At 49.1% G+C, this 12615-nt stretch overlaps 1 protein-coding gene across 1 annotated transcript in view; it reads right to left on the reverse strand.

Annotated features, from left to right (window-relative positions):
- The window catches only part of LOC144277905 (adhesion G protein-coupled receptor E3-like), a 77111-nt gene extending 71145 nt beyond the window's left edge, over nucleotides 1-5966 (reverse strand). Inside the window, 1 exon segment of the mRNA XM_077838926.1 lies at nucleotides 5846-5966. Coding sequence (XP_077695052.1) covers nucleotides 5846-5966 — 121 coding nt within the window.
- Nucleotides 5967-12615: the final 6649 nt, after the last annotated feature.

The following is a 12615-nucleotide window of genomic DNA, read 5'->3' on the forward strand; positions in this document are numbered from 1 at the left end:
ACCTAGCATCACTTCACACAATCTTCACACAGAAATGTGGAGTTGCAAGGGACCTCAGGAGGTCAAACAATCCACCCCCATGCGCTGAGGCAGGACCAAGTGCACCTAGAACATCCCGAGCAGGTGTTTGTCCAACCTGTTCTTAAAACCCCCCAATAACAGGGATTCCACAACCTCCCTAGGTCTCCTGTTCCTGTCCTGAACCATCCTTAGAGTTAGAAAGTTTTTTCCTAATATCTAACCTAAATCTCCCTTGCTGTTAACTAAGGCAATTCCTTCTTGTCCTCCCCTTGGTGCACATGGGCACCAATTGATCACAGTCCTCTTTATAACAACCTTTTGCATATTTGCAGATTGTTACCATATCCCCCCCCTCCGTGCCATCTCTTCTCTGAACAAAACATGCCCAATTCTTTCAACCTTTCTTCACAGGTCATTTTTTCTAAACCTCTGATCATTTCTGTTGCTCTCCTCTGGACTCTACAATTTGTCCTCATCCTTCTTGAAGTGCAGCACCCAAACCTGGACACGGTTCTCCCATGCCGAGTAGAGGAGAACAGTCACCTCCCATCTCTGACCCACCCCACTCCTGTTAATACATCCCAGAATGACACTTGCCTTTTGTCAAGAGCATCACACTGTAGACTCACATTCCATTAGTGGTCCACCAGCAACCTTGCACTCTTTTCTGCAGTGTTGCTGCCGAGCCAGTGAGTCCCAATACCTACCCTGTGAGTAAGGACTTCCAACTAGCTTTGCACCCTCCTTCTGGTAATTTTTCATCTAGTCCATATTTCCTTAATGTCATGTGGGACTGTGTCAAAAGACTTACTAAATTCAGGATACATCACGTCCACCGCTTCCCCCCATCCACTAGACTGGGTACCCAATCAAAGAAGGCAATTATGTTTGTTTGGCATGACTTGTTCTGGACAAATCCATGTTGGTTATTACTTATCACTTATTATCCTCTAGGTTTTAATAAATTGGTAGTTCAATCATTTGTTCCACTATTTTTCTGAGTACTGAAGTTAGGCTGTCTGGTCTATTCTTCTCTAAGAGCTCCTTTTTACCTTTTTTTGAAGTGTGCCCTTGTTATGAACCTCACCCATCCTCCATGAGTTCTGGAAGATAATCGCTAATGGTTCGGCGATTGCTTCAGCTAGTTTCTTAAGTACTATAGGGTGAATTTCATCAGGCCCTGCCGAGGTGCATAGATCTAACTTAGTTAAATATTCTTGATCTGTTAACTTATCTGTTATTTCCCTGTTCTGGCCAGTGTTCCATCCCCCTCATTAAAATTAACTGGTGTGAAGTATCTGGTCACAACCTTTTAAATCCTGCATTCAGTGAAACTTAAGAGGTGCCCATACTGAGTGGTTGGTTGCTAACATAATGGTTGGAGGTGTCAGTGTCCTGGGGTTAGAATCATAGAATATCAGGGTTAGAAGGGACCTCAGGAGGTCATCAAGTCCAACCCCCTGCTCAAAGCAGGACCAATCCTCAATTTTTGCCCCAGATCCCTAAATGGCCCCCTCAAGGATTGAACTCACAATGCTGGATTTAGCAGGCCAATGCTCAAATCACTGAGCTATCGCTCTCCCTGCACTTACTGCTGTAAGTAGTCTTCTAAGGTGGTGCAGTTGTAATGCTTAAGTCATTTTCTGAGACGTAGCTCTTCTTAACAAAAAACAAACAAAAGAACAGATCTTTATCCGGATCACAGTGTGGCTCCTTATGCGTGAGATGGTGTTGTCCAAGTCACAGGTGTAATTATAGCTCTTGTCTGCAGCTGTCGTCTTGGAGATGCAGACAGAACATCAGGACTTGGGGCTCTCCAGTCCTCCCATCCTGTCGTGTGTGAGCTCCTGGTGAAGAGAGGCAGAGAAATACACTCAAGCTCCTCCTCCTATGATCACTCTCATGTGTGGATCTTACCAGGTTCCCTTTTCTTGTGGCTCCCACCTAGAGGAACAGCTCTGGTCCAATCCGTGTCATAAACATGCTTCCTCCAAATAGATCAACCTTCCACTGAGAAAAAACACTGCACACATGTGGGTTTTGCCCATATAAAGTTTCTGCTCAGTGACTTCCCCTTTCTCAGACGTTTCCTGGTGACTAGCTCTGTCCTGTTTGGATTGTGCTGAGCAGTGTGGTATGGTTCACCTGCCTTCTTTCCTCCTCTGTCAACTTGAGAACAACACATCCCTAGGCACCCTTAAGGGTTAGATTCACAAACACAAGTTACCAGTGTAGAACTACAGATATTCCCAGATCCCCAACTGGTGTAAATCGGCCTCGGTCCAAAGGAGTCCACACACCCATTTACACCAGCTGAGGATCCAGCTTTATATTATGAACTGCCACCTGCTCTGGGGTGGGGTCGTGCCCAGAATGAGCCCAGGGATTAGAAATGGGGCGTTTATTAAAAATGAGGACGCTCGTCAGAAACGACCCTCCGTCTACCCTGAGGAAACTGAGCTCAGACTCAGGGCGGAGGCTGCTGGAACCAGACTACCAAGCCAAGGACGGAGGCAAATCCCAGACACCAAGAGCTAGTGAGGCTCCCTGCTTACCCCTGGCTGAGTTACACATCCCCGTACGCCACAGACTGCGCCCTGCGACCTGAACGCTGCTCCCCTCCCCAGCTCAGTTCTCCCCCAGCTCTCGTGGCTGTGGCTGTTTGGAGCCGTAGCTGGTGTTGTTGGCAGAGTCATTTGTCGAAGGGCTGAGTGCACATGGCTGGCGAAAGGCTGGCGTTCCTGGAGGGGGCCAGCGCTAAGCTTGCAGAGGGTGGTGCAGCAGTCAGGGTAACCGTGCAGCCTGCCTGGAGTGGAGAAGTTGCGGGCATGTGCTGGTAGCTGGCTGAACTTTTTATTTCCCTTCTTTGGTGCGTTTCGTTTCCAAAGTCTTTTTCATGTTTTGCTGGAGGTTGCAGGGGAGGGAGCAGGAGAAGAAGAGCTGTTGATGGAGAATGCTTTATCCAGCAGCTGCACGAGTTCTTCTCTGCCGGAGGAGACACTCTGGCAGAAAAGCAGCCCTGAACAGAGAAGATTTTAGATGGTCCCACCCCCACAATCAGGCTTGGGTGAACCCACTTCCCCCATCAATCAGGTTTTGAGCAGCCGGCCTCCACTCACCCAGTGACGTTTGTGGATGCCTGGCCTCCATCCATAAGGTTTCTGGGCACAGTTGCTGTTACAGCCAGTGAGAGTGAACAGGGAATAGGAACCGTGATATTTGCTATATGCCCTGCTGGTCTGAGCCCCTGAGCCCCTCAGCTCCCTGTGTACGGACACTGACTGCATGTCCCCGAGGGAGGGGAGGCCCCAGTAGGGTGGGGCCAGCGTAGGTAGCCCCTGAGCCAGCCTCTCCTCCAGCTCCAGCATAGGAGGCAGGGCAGGGATGGACTATAGCGACCATTATCAGCCATTGAGGTTTAAATCAGCCCTCGTCCTCTGCCCCCCGGCTGCTCCAGCCCCCAACAAGGCTGGTGTAGTATCTGCCAATGAGATTCCCCGAGGGCCCCCTTCCCAGAAGGGGCACAGCAGAGAATGGGGGCCTCAGCTGGTAAATTACATTTCAGCCTGAAATTTACCAACAGTTTCAAACCTGGATAAATGCTATAGCCAGCTCCTGAGCAGCTGGGGGATAGAAACAAAGGAAAGGGATGAGACGTCTACATTGGTCTTGGGAATATAGTCACTTGGGTCTGGCAAGCATCTTAGCAGTTTGTACGCAAGCATCCATTTAGTGGGGTCCTTAGGCTGCTGGAGGATTCCTGGGACATGGCAGAACGGTCCCACCTCCGGTCCAACAGCCTCTGTGCTATTGAGGAGGATGAAAGGCTCAGGGAAGGAGAACATCGAAGTGGAGCAGAGGGAAACAATCCCATAGTTGGGACCCTCCTTCCAGAGGATGCCATGGTATCCTCTCACACTGAGGATACCTCTCCAGGGGAGGGAACTTCAGTTATTGATAAAAGATAGGCAATGGTAAGGGGGGATTCAATCATTAGAAACATAGATAGCTGGGTTTGCGATGACTGGGAGAACCCCATGGTGACTTGCTTGTCTGGTGTGAAGGTTGCAGACCTCTCAAGACATCTAGACAGACGTATGTGAGGTGCTGGAGAGGAGCAGGTGGTCGTGATACATGTAGGTACCAGTGACATAGGAAAGGATGGGAGAGAGATCCTGGAGGCAAAATTTAGGCTGCTGGGTAAGAGATTGAAGTCTAGGGTTAGGGTTAGGGTTCCATGCATATGGCCAGTTAGACAGGCAGAACTGCAGGGTCTCCATGCATGGATGAGATGATGGTGTAGGGAGGAGAGGGTTAGATTTATTCGGAACTGGGGAACCTTTTGGGAAAGGGGGAGTCTACAGGAAGGATGGGCTCCATGTAAACCAAAATGGAACCAGATTGCTGGCACTTAAAATTAAAGAGGTCATAGAGCACTTTTTAAACTAAGGGCTGAGGGAAAGCCAACATGTGAGGATGGAAGATGCTAAAATACAGGTAGGATCTGATGAGAAACAGACAATTGAAAAAGAGTCCCATTCAATTAGATCATGTAACGGCAGACAGCTAAAAAGTGACAGGTTTTTAAAGTACTTATACACCAATGCTAAAAGTCTAAATAATAAGATAGCTGAACTAGAGTGTGTCATATTAAATGAGGATATGGATATAATGGGCATCACAGAAAGTTGGTGGAATGAGGATAATCAATGGGATACAGTAATACCAGGGTACAAAATATATCGGAAGGACAGAACAGGTCATGCTGGTGGGGGAGTGGCAGTAGAAAGCATTGAGTCAAATGAAGTAAAAATCTTAAATGAACCAAACTGTATGATGGAATCTCTATGGATAGTAATTCCATGCTCGAATAATAATATAGCAGTGGGGGGGTACTACTGACCACCTGACCAGGATGGTGATAGTGACTGTGAAACGCTCAGGGAGATTAGAGAGGCTATAACAATAAAAACCTCAGTAATAATGGGGGATTTCAACTAGCCCCAGATTGGCTGGGTACATGTCACCTCAGGACTGGATGCAGAGATAAAGTTTCTGGACACCTTAAATGACTGTTTCTTGGAGCAGCTAGTCCTGCGACCCACAAGAGGAGATGCAATTCTTGATTTAGTCCTAAGTGGAGCACTGGATCTGGTCCAAGGGGTGAATATAGCAGAACCGCTGGTAACAGTGACCATAATATAATTAAATTTACCATTCCTGGGTGGGGGGGAACGCCACAGCAGCCCAGCACGGGAGCGTTTAATTCCAGAAAGGGGAACTACACAAAAATGAGGAAGTTAGTCAAAGAGACATTAAAAGGTACAGTGCTGAAAGTGAACTCTCTACAAGTTGCATGGAAACTTTTTAAAGACACTTTAATAGAGGCTCATTTTAAACACAGCCCCAAAATTAAAAAACATAGTAAGAGAAACGAAAAAGTGCCACCACGGCTAAACAACAAAGTGCAAGAAGCAGTGAGAGGCCAAAAGGGATCCTTTAAAAAGTGGAAGATTTGGTGAGTGGGGTGCAGGGGAGGGAAAGGGCAAAGGCAGGTTAAAGGAGAATTTGTTGGACTTTCACACCGCCAGGGGAGAAACTGAGGCAAAGGACACTGCCCAATATATTCTGGGGTAGGAGTTTTCTCATGGTTAAGGCTACAATTATGTCATGGAGGTCACGGACATGAGGCCTTTCCCCTCCAATTAGATCTGTCCCTCAATTATCCCCACCCCAGAACTAACCAGGGGGCAGGGAGCTCCCTAGCCTGATGGGGGAGGAAGGCCATGGGGCACTACCCCCCGAGGCCTGCGCTGGGCCCTACCTGGCGAGGCTCCGCTGCCGGGGCCTGTCTTCTCCCCACAGGGCTTGGCCATGATGCTGATCTTCTTGACGTCATGGAAGGGGGCAGCGTGGGGCGCGGTGGCGTGGACGGGGAAGGCCATCTCCACCACCAAGCCTCCCTGGCTCCCCCAGCGTCAGGGCCCGGAGGCTAGCATAGGGCTCCTTGGTCTCCAGGCTCGACGCCTGCTGGGACTGGTGGGCCATGTTCGTGGCCGTGATGGCAACACTCTCCAGCTCCCGCTGCACCTGGATCACCTTGACCAGGAGTGGGGTGAGTCAGAGATGGGAGGTGACTGTTCTCCTCTACTTGGCATGGGAGAACCGTGACCAGACCTGGGTGCTGCGCTTCAGGAAGGATGAGGACAAATTGTACAGAGTCCAGAGGAGAGCAACAGATAAAAAGTTACAATACTATAGTATTCTGCGGGGCCCGAGGGCCTGGGGCAAATTGCCCCACTTGCCCGCCCACGCCCCCGCCCCTCCCCCGCCGGGTGGCCCTGATGATCAGAGGTTTAGAAAACATGACCTGTGAGGAAAGGTTGAAAGAATTGGGCATGTTTTGTTCAGAGAAGAGATGGCACGGAGGGGGGGGACATGCTAACAATCTGCAAATATGCAAAAGGTTGTTATAAAGAGGACTGTGATCAATTGGTGCCCATGTGTACCAAGGGGAGGACAAGAAGGAATTGCCTTAGTTAGCAGCAAGGGAGAGTTAGGTTAGATATTAGGAAAAAGCTTTCTAACTCTAAGGATGGTTCAGCACAGGAACAGGTGACCTAGGGAGGTTGTGGAATCCCTGTTATTGGGGGGTTTTAAGGACAGGTTGGACAAACACCTGCTCGGGATGTTCTAGGTGCACTTGGTCCTGCCTCAGCGCATGGGGGTGGATTGTTTGACCTCCTGAGGTCCCTTGCAACTCCACATTTCTGTATGAAGATTGTGTGAAGTGATGCTAGGTCCTCTGCACTGTGGTCAGTATCCCCCATAGGTACTCAGCAAGGTGAATGATTATGGGGCTGGGAGAAGTGTAGGGCAGAAGGAAGGAGAGCAGGGCATACTGAGAAGACAGTGCTCTCATGTGTGCAGTACTGTCGGCTGATACGATATAATGCAAAAGGACATGAGTCGACTTGGCTTCCTGTCTAAGTTCTTGAAGATAAGGAGGTTGCAAAGGTCAGAATCCTCAGAACTCGACCTGCCCTGACAGCGTCTGAGCCACCATGGGAACCCGAGGTGACATGTATCCATTGGGTGAGTGGAACAAAGTCCATGGGCTGAACTCGGGTGGGGCTAGGAGAGTCCAGAGGGGCCCACGGGTCTGTCTGCAGTGGGGCTGGAAGGTAACTGTTCCAGCTCGTGAGGACATAGTTGCCCTAGCTCTCATCTAGCTAGAAATAGAAGTGTTGCCATGGGGGCAGGAGGGGCTGGCCGGCCTGAGTGCGTACCTGTGGTCTTGGATGGGATCGTAGTTAGGGCAGGGAGCCGCTCCTGTTGCTTGCCCAAGCGTGGCCACGCTTCCATTTTTGGCATGCCAACTAGGTCAGAGGAAGCCCGGGTATGTCTCCTTGAGCTAGAATTTACACCTAGGTGTAATGCGCAATTTCCTCTGCTCCCTCCAATGCTCATGTTACACCAACTGAGACTCCATTCAGATTCACTGAAACACCCTTAGATTTACCTGGCCAGATTCCTGGGGCTGGCTGAGATGGGCTCATCTGAGATGGGCTCACTATGAGACCAGAGCGTGGAGGGGTCCCAGATGGCTTTCCACCACTTTCACAGCTTCTGAATCCCAGGGGATAATAGCAGATCAGTCTGGTTAAATCTATTTCTGATGATATCTCGCATTAGCCAGGAAACCTGCCAGGATCAGCACATATGTAGTAACAGGCAGGGAGTTACTCTCATCGGAATGTTCCAAAAATAAGGACAATATATATGGGACAAGCCTAGGAGGTGCCGTCACGCTCTTGGTACCTGGAATTCCTGAGTCCAGAACAAAGAGCGAAGGGGTACCGCATGGTACCAGAAAAACAAGGTAGAAAGATGGTAGGTTAAAACTAGCCTCAGTGGATACATACAGTACCTCTTTCCTTGTAAACAGGTTGAGTATAAAAGGGACAGCTTTAGGGGTCTGACTTTGGATGCAAGCCTTTTTAGTAAGGTGAATTCTGCACTGCTGCAGGAGACGGGTTCCCAGAAATTGGAGTTGTATTGAACCTTTGTTCCTGTAATATGCTGTTACTGACTTTTAACAATAAACCGGACGGATACTGGTTATTTGGTCTCTTGTGCATATTGCAGAATGAACCAAAGTGTGGTTGAGCAATTGACCATATGGTTTACCAACAGAAGGGAAAACCCCGAATCTTCGGAACTGGAAAGGTTTGTGGGCTGCATCCCGTGGCGGCACTGATCAGCTGTGCAGCGGAGCCACCAAAGGCACCACGGATCAGCTGTTTGGAGGGGCCACCGATCAGCTGTTCCAGTTGTCTCAGAGCCACAGCCACCAGCGTGCCCATGTCTGGCCCTGGGAGCAGAGCAGGGGCCGTGTCAGGGTTCCCTCCCCACTCTGAACTCTAGGGTACAGATTTGGGGACCTGCATGAAAGACCCCCTAAGCTTATTTCTACCAGCTTAGGTTAAAACTTCCCCAAGGCACAAATTCTTTGCCCTTGGATGGTACACTGCCACCACCAAGTGATTTAACAAAGAATCAGGGAAAGGGTCACTTGGAGTTCCTAGTTCCCCAGTATATCCCCCCAAGCCCTTACACCCCCTTTCCTGGGGAGGCTTGAGAATAATATCCTAACCAGTCGGTTACAAAGTGATCACAGACCCAAACCCTTGGGTCTTAGGACAATAGAGAAATCAGTCAGGTTCTTAAAAGAAGGATATTTTTAAAAAAGATAAAAGAATCATCTCTGTAAAATCAGGATGGAAGATAACTTTACAGGGTAACAAAAAGATTCAAAAACACAGAGGATTTCCCCTCCAGGCAAAACTTTAAAGTTACAACAACAGGGATAAACCTCCCTCTTAGGACAGGGACAATTCACAAGTTAAAAGATACTCTAATGCATTTCCTTGCTATTACTTACTATTTCTGTAATATTAGATGTAACATTTCAGTGGGAGCTGGATTACTTGCTTGGTCTCTCCCTCTGTCACCGGGGAGAACACACACAGAGCACCAAACAAAGCCTTTCCCTGCCCCCCAGATTTGAAAGTATCTTCTTTCCCCATTGGTCCTTCTGGTCAGGTGCGAAATAGGTTATCTGAGCTTCTTAACCCTTTACAGGGAAGGAGGGATTTTATGCTACCCGTAGCTGTATAGTTATGACACGCCCCCCAGATCATAGATGGTGCTGGACAGCCTGCTTCACACTGGCTGTGGTTTCTTCCTGGAGCTCTAGGAGAAAACAGAATTAATAAGACACATGCACCTCTAGATATACTGCTGACTATAGAAAACCTAACAATATTTTCCACATTTCAAGAATGATTTTAACCAGTTGATTCTGGAAAACTTTCACGGGAGAGTGCATCAGCCACTTTGTTAGAAGCTCCTGAAACGTGTTGTATTTCAAAATCAAAGTCTTGGAGAGCTAAACTCTATCGAAGGAGTTTTTTGTTTTTGTCCGTGATGGTATGAAGCCACTTCAGCGCAGCATGGTCGGTTTGCAGGTGGAAATGCCGTCCCCAAACGTATGGGCGTAGCTTTTCCAAAGTGTGCACAATGGCGTAACGTTCCTTTTCGCTGATTGACCATTGGCTTTCCCTCTCAGACAGTTTTTTGCTGAGAAACACGACAGGACAGAATTCTTGATCCGGTCCGTCCTGCATTAAAACTGCGCCCACACCACGCTCAGAGGCATCTGTGGTTACTAGGAAAGGTTTGTCAAAGTCTGGGGCCCTTAGCACAGGGTCAGACATGAGTGTCGCTTTAAGCTGGTTAAAGGCCTTCTGACACTCTTCAGTCCACTGAACTGCATTTGGCTGTTTCTTTTTGGTTAGGTCTGTTAGTGGGGCGGCGATTTGGCTGTAGTGCGGTACAAATGGACTGTAATATCCGGCCAAGCCTAAGAAGGATTGGACCTGTTTCTTTGTCTTTGGGACAGGCCACTTTTGGATGGCAGTCACTTTGACCTTTAGGGGGCTGATAGTTCCTTGACCCACCTGGTGTCCAAGGTAAGTCACTCTGTTTAGGCCTATTTGACACTTTTTAGCCTTAACAGTTAGTCCTGCCACCCTTATGCGCTCAAAGAGTTTTTGCAGATGCTCCAGGTGTTCTGCCCATGAATCAGAAAAGATGGCCACATCATCAAGGTAGGTGACTGCAGATTCTCCCAATCCTGCTAGGAGACTTTCTACAAGTTTTTGGAAAGTGGCGGGTGCATTTTGCAGCCCGAAAGGGAGTACATTCCATTCATACAGCCCTACATGTGTGGTGAAGGCTGACCTTTCCTTGGCGGATTCATCCAGCGGTACCTGCCAGTACCCCTTGGTTAAGTCCAAGGTAGAGATGAACTGGGCCTGTCCCAGTTTCTCTAATAGCTCATCTGTGCGTGGCATTGGATAGTTGTCTGGGTGAGTTACAGCACTTAGCTTACGGTAGTCCACGCAAAAGGGTATCTCCCCATCTGGTTTGGGAACTAGAACCACTGGAGATGCCCATGCACTGCCAGAGGGGCAGATTACACCCATCTGTAGCATGTCCCGGATCTCCCATTCTGTAGCAGTTTTGGCTTGAGGAGACACCCGGTATGGTTGGGCTCTAACTGGTTGAGCATTACCTGTGTCAATGGAGTGGTATGCCCATTCAGTCAGTCCTGGGGTGGCTGAGAACATCAGCGTGAAGCTAGTGCACAGCTCCTTGATCTGTTGGCGCTGCATACATCCGAGGGTCATTGAGAGGTTCACCTCTTCCACGCCACCGTCACTTTTTCCTTCCTAGTAGACGCCTTCAGGCCACTCAGCGTCATCTCCTCCCTGGACTGTAAACTGACAAACCTTTAATTCTCTGGAATAAAAGGGCTTTAGAGAATTAACATGGTACACCTTAGGCTTTAGGTTTGAGGTGAGGGATTCTATGAGATAGTTAACAGCTCCCAGGCGCTCCTGGACTGTAAATGGCCCTTCCCATGACGCTTCCATCTTATGGGCCTGGAGCGCCTTCAAGACCGTGACCTGGTCCCCTACTTTAAAGGAATGTTCTCTGGCAAGTTTATCATAACAGGCCTTTTGCTCTTCCAGAGCATCTTTTAGGTTTTCTTTAGCAAGGGCTAAAGAGGTTTGGAGGGTGTTTTGTAGGGTGTTTACAAAGTTCAGAATGTGAGTTCCTGGAGAAGGCTTAAACCCCTCCCATTGCTGCTTCACCAACTGTAATGGCCCCTCAATCTCGCGGCCATACACAAATTCAAATGGTGAAAACCCTAAACTGGTGAAAACCCTAAACTGGTACAGCCCTGTAGGCAAAGAGCAACTGCTGCAAAACTAGGTCCCAATCGTTGGAGTGCTCATTTACGAATTAACGTATCATGCCCCCCAAAGTTCCATTAAACTTCTCCACCAAGACATTTGTTTGATGGTGGTAAGGGGTGGCAACCAAGTGGTTCACCCCATGAGTTTCCCAGAGGCTTTTCATGGTTCTTTCCAGGAAATTAGTTCCTGCCTCTGTAAGGATGTTGGAGGGCCAACCTACCCTGGCAAAAATGTCTGTTAATGCCTGGCACACACTTTTAACTCTGGTGTTGCTTAGAGCTACTGCTTCTGGCCATCGGGTGGCAAAATCCATGAAAGTCAGTATGTACTGCTTTCCTCTGGGTGTCTTTTTCGGGAAAGGACCCAGAATATCCACAGCTACTCACTGAAATGGGACCTCAATGATGGGGAGTGGCTGGAGAGGAGCTTTGACCTGGTCTTGGGATTTTCCCACTCTTTGGCACACCTCACAAGACCGGACATAGGTAGAAACGTCCTTGCCCATTCCCTCGCAGTGGAAGGACCTCCCCAAACGGTCTTTGGTCCTGTTCACCCCAGCATGGCCACTAGGATGATCGTGGGCTAAGCTCAAGAGCTTTACCTGGTACTTAGTTGGAACTACCAACTGTTCCAACTGAGGATGCCAGTCTTCCTGGTGCCCACCAGAAAGAGTTTCCTCGTATAAAAGTCCTCTTTCTGCAACAAACCAGGATCGATTAGAAGAGTTGAGAGGCAGTGGGTTGCTCCATGCCGCCGTCAAAGCTCCCTGGAGGCTTTCATCTTCTTCCTGCTTGGCCTGGAACTGTTCCCTTGATGCTGAAGACACCAGTTCCTCACTGGATTGTGGACTTGGGCTTGGTCCCTCTGGAAGCGATGCAGGGGATGGGGTGGTTTCTGTTGACGGTGAACCGCTCTCCGCTGGTGCACTATGGGGTATTTCAGGCTCTGGCTGAGCCTCTTGTGTAGGGTTATCTGATGCTGCCAGTGCAGGCTCGGGGGTGCCCTCTGGTGTTGGGGTTGTAGACAGGGTTGCAAGCATTGGATTCAGCGCTGGCAATGGTTCTGGTGCCGGTGGCTCGGCCCATTCTGGTTTTGGGACTGGTTCTGGTTGGGTCTCTGGGACTGGATTCACTGTTGCTGTTGCAGTTGTTGGCAGGGGGTCTGGTTCCACCACCTCAGTCTGGGTCTCTGGTAACACAGACGGGGCCCTGGTAGAAGGCTCAGGAACAGGGATAGGTGTGAAGGCTTGCTTAGCATGGCTGCAGGT

The sequence above is a fragment of the Eretmochelys imbricata genome, chromosome 20 (genome assembly GCF_965152235.1).
Source record: "Eretmochelys imbricata isolate rEreImb1 chromosome 20, rEreImb1.hap1, whole genome shotgun sequence".
Taxonomy (NCBI): Eukaryota; Metazoa; Chordata; order Testudines; family Cheloniidae; genus Eretmochelys; species Eretmochelys imbricata.